This window comes from Phalaenopsis equestris, unplaced genomic scaffold (genome assembly GCF_001263595.1).
Source record: "Phalaenopsis equestris unplaced genomic scaffold, ASM126359v1 Scaffold001316, whole genome shotgun sequence".
Lineage (NCBI taxonomy): Eukaryota > Viridiplantae > Streptophyta > Magnoliopsida > Asparagales > Orchidaceae > Phalaenopsis > Phalaenopsis equestris.
Window position 1 is genome coordinate 65,855 of NW_018165755.1, and position 2,943 is coordinate 68,797.

The 2,943-nt window shown below is 41.1% G+C and overlaps 1 protein-coding gene across 1 annotated transcript in view; it reads left to right on the plus strand.

Annotated features, from left to right (window-relative positions):
• Positions 1–291: 291 nt before the first annotated feature.
• LOC110033989 (cell division cycle-associated protein 7-like) overlaps positions 292–2,943 on the plus strand; it is a 5,662-nt gene continuing 3,010 nt past the window's right edge. Inside the window, exons 1-2 of the mRNA XM_020738194.1 lie at positions 292–769; positions 868–1,104. Of these exons, the coding sequence (XP_020593853.1) occupies positions 465–769; positions 868–1,104 (542 nt within the window). The 5' untranslated portion in view covers positions 292–464. The remainder of the gene's footprint in view (positions 770–867; positions 1,105–2,943) is intronic.

The window sequence follows — 2,943 nt, forward strand, 5'->3', positions numbered from 1 at the left end:
ACGCATTCTTCTCTTTCGTGGGATAGGGGTTAGGCTTCATAAAAGAGGCATGGGGTAAAATCTGCGTCGACAAAGCTAGGCCGCTGATAGGTATTGGATGTCCACTTTTCCTACAAATAGTGGGAAACGGTGAGGAGGCCGCTGAACCAAAAAAAAAAAAAAAAAAAAAAAAAAAACCAAAACCGAGCTAAATTGAGAAACAGAGCCAAAGCTAAGCTCCTAGCATGAAACGAAGCGCTTTTTCAACAGTCACTCCTTCACACCTGCGACGACTACTAGCCGACCGTTGGAGTCTAGAAAGTTGAAGGCCAGCATTTGCGCAACTTTCCCCTTCCACCCCACACACTTCTATTTTCCACACTCCCCCACTCCCACATAAACCCTAAAATCCTCCAATAGCTTTCTGCCGGGGCAAGCCAGAGCAAGAAGAGAGCAGATCATCGCCAGCTCTACGCCTGTTTCAGATGTTGACCTCGAGGAAGAGATCTCTCCCCGCCCAAATCATAGCCGAGGGTGGCGGAGATGCGATGGAATCCGTCTACGAGAAGTCTCGCAGTGAAAGGATAAAGGAGAACATGGAGAGGATGAAGAAGCTGGGTATCCTCAACCTCAAGTCCGAAATCTGCCGCTCCTCAAATCTAAAGCCAGTTTGTACTACTAGGGCCGGGAGGCCTTCGGCTCCGTCTCCAGCTTCGACTCCAAGACGCTCTACTAGGACCAGAAGCCTTTCAGCTCCGTCTCTAACTCCGTCGCTGAGGCGCTCCTCTAGGTTTTTCATGACCTGTTCTTTAATTCTTTTGGCGCATTTCTTGAGGTTTGCTTAGTTGATTAGGTTAATGAAGATGTTCGTGTTTTGTCGCGTGTTAGGTTACGGAATGTAGCTCCGGTTTGCTATCATGAGAATGGAGCGGAAAGACAGAAGGATCCTTTGGCTGATGACAGTTCGGACTTGATCGAGGGACGTAGGGAAGAGGTTTATAACGAAGAGCATGAAAAGTTGCTCGGAAGTTGTGAAATGGGCTGGACTCTCTTTGTGGATGGTTATGATAATAGCGGGAAGCGGATCTATGATCAAGTGAAGGGGAAGACCTGTCACCAATGCAGGTTGCTCGTTGATTCACTTTCTTTCACATCTTCCCCTCTTTTTTGGCTTTCAGGTTTAGGTTAAGTTTCTTATCCATTTTACAAGTTTGTTTCATTTTTCTAAGGGGGTGTGTTGTTTTTGGTGAAAATTGATGCAAAATACAATAATTTTTGTTTGTAGAATTACTTTTCTCTAGGTATGGTTTGTGTTGGAAGTCCTCCAAAGAATTCTCAATGTTAACGCGGAATAGGATTACAAGATTCGAGAAAATCGAAACAAAAATAAATAGAAAGCTTAATCAAAGCAACCAGAAAGCATACAAGGATTTTATATAACGAAAAAAAATCACGGAGTCACGTCACCACAAATTTCACTATATAATTCAAAAAGTTTTATAATGGAATAACAAGTTTCTTCTTCACACTCATACGAAGAAACTTACATGATGCTCCACAATCTTCCTTCTTCAATCCGACGCGAACAACACACACTGAGAGCCCAAAAAATCTCCTCTTTGACTCATCTCTCCTACGCCAGAAAGTTGTCGAGGAATACCAAAGAAGACTCAACAGGCAACCAATGTTCCATGCTGGAAAATTGGCTTAAAATCGAAAATTTTGAGGTAACTACTCCCGGGTGCCTAGGCGTCAAACTCTCTGTATTTAATCCCATAAATGGACCCCTAGGTGCCAATGAACCGGCGCCTAAATGTCGATCTCTCAGAAAAAAAAAAAAAAACAAGGGGCTGCTCTATATCGGGCGCATGAGCGCCTAAAGCAAGCGCATTAGCGCCGACTATTCTGTCGAATGCCCATCTATGGGTGCTTAGACATCAAACTCTCTGTATTTACGCCCAAAAATGGGCCCCTAGGTGCCAATAAACCGGCGCCTAAATGTCGATATATGGGGGAAAAAAAACCAGGGGCTGCTCTATATTGAGCACATGAGCGCCTAAAGCCGGCGCATTAGCACCAACTCCTCTGTGGAACGCCCATCTATGGGTGCTTAGGCGTGGGCCTCACGCCCATGGCTGGCGCCAATTCACCAGCCTACCTGCTGCATGATGCTAGAATTGCTTTGGCTCCACATTATAGCCCGACAGTTTGAAGTAAAATGGTGGATGGAAAATTATTTTTTAGTTCAGTTCTCTCACAAATCTTCTTTTGCGGCATTTTATTTCCATATGCATCAAATCAGACACCCTATAAGAATATTCTTTGTTGTTCTTTTCTAATTGAAGCTCATGGCATGATCTGAACTTTCTTTTCATGAATGGAATTCATAGTAGGTTAATATATTGAATAAGGTTATTGATGCAAGTAAGAAGAGTGAAGCACATATTGGGCTTTTTTTGTACTAAGAATCCAATGGTGTTTGGTAAATACAATAAAAAGGAGTTGGCATTCCTCTAGTGTTAAATCCTAGGCATTAATTTGAAAAAAAGAAAAACACACCGTTTTACATAAAGTTAATTATGTATCTATATTTAAATTCCTAACACAATCAAATTTTCTATTGAAACTTTCATATATATATATATATATATATATATATATATAATCTTTATTATCTTAATTCTATTTACATCAATTTATGTTGGATATGTTTAGGACAGCTTTCTACAATGGCGTTTGTGTTTGTCAAATGCAGTGTTACTAAAGTCTGGGCATGTCAAAGATGAGGTTCAAACTTCTAATAAGTCCTCTCTAAGCGTCATTGATCTGATTCTTTAAAGTTGGTTCTTATAGGGATAAATGGATAAATAAGAGCAAGCCACCACACTTAAATTTTGGCTCCATAGGCCACGTCTTTTGTGTAAGAAGCTCTTCATATATATATGTATATGTATATATATATAT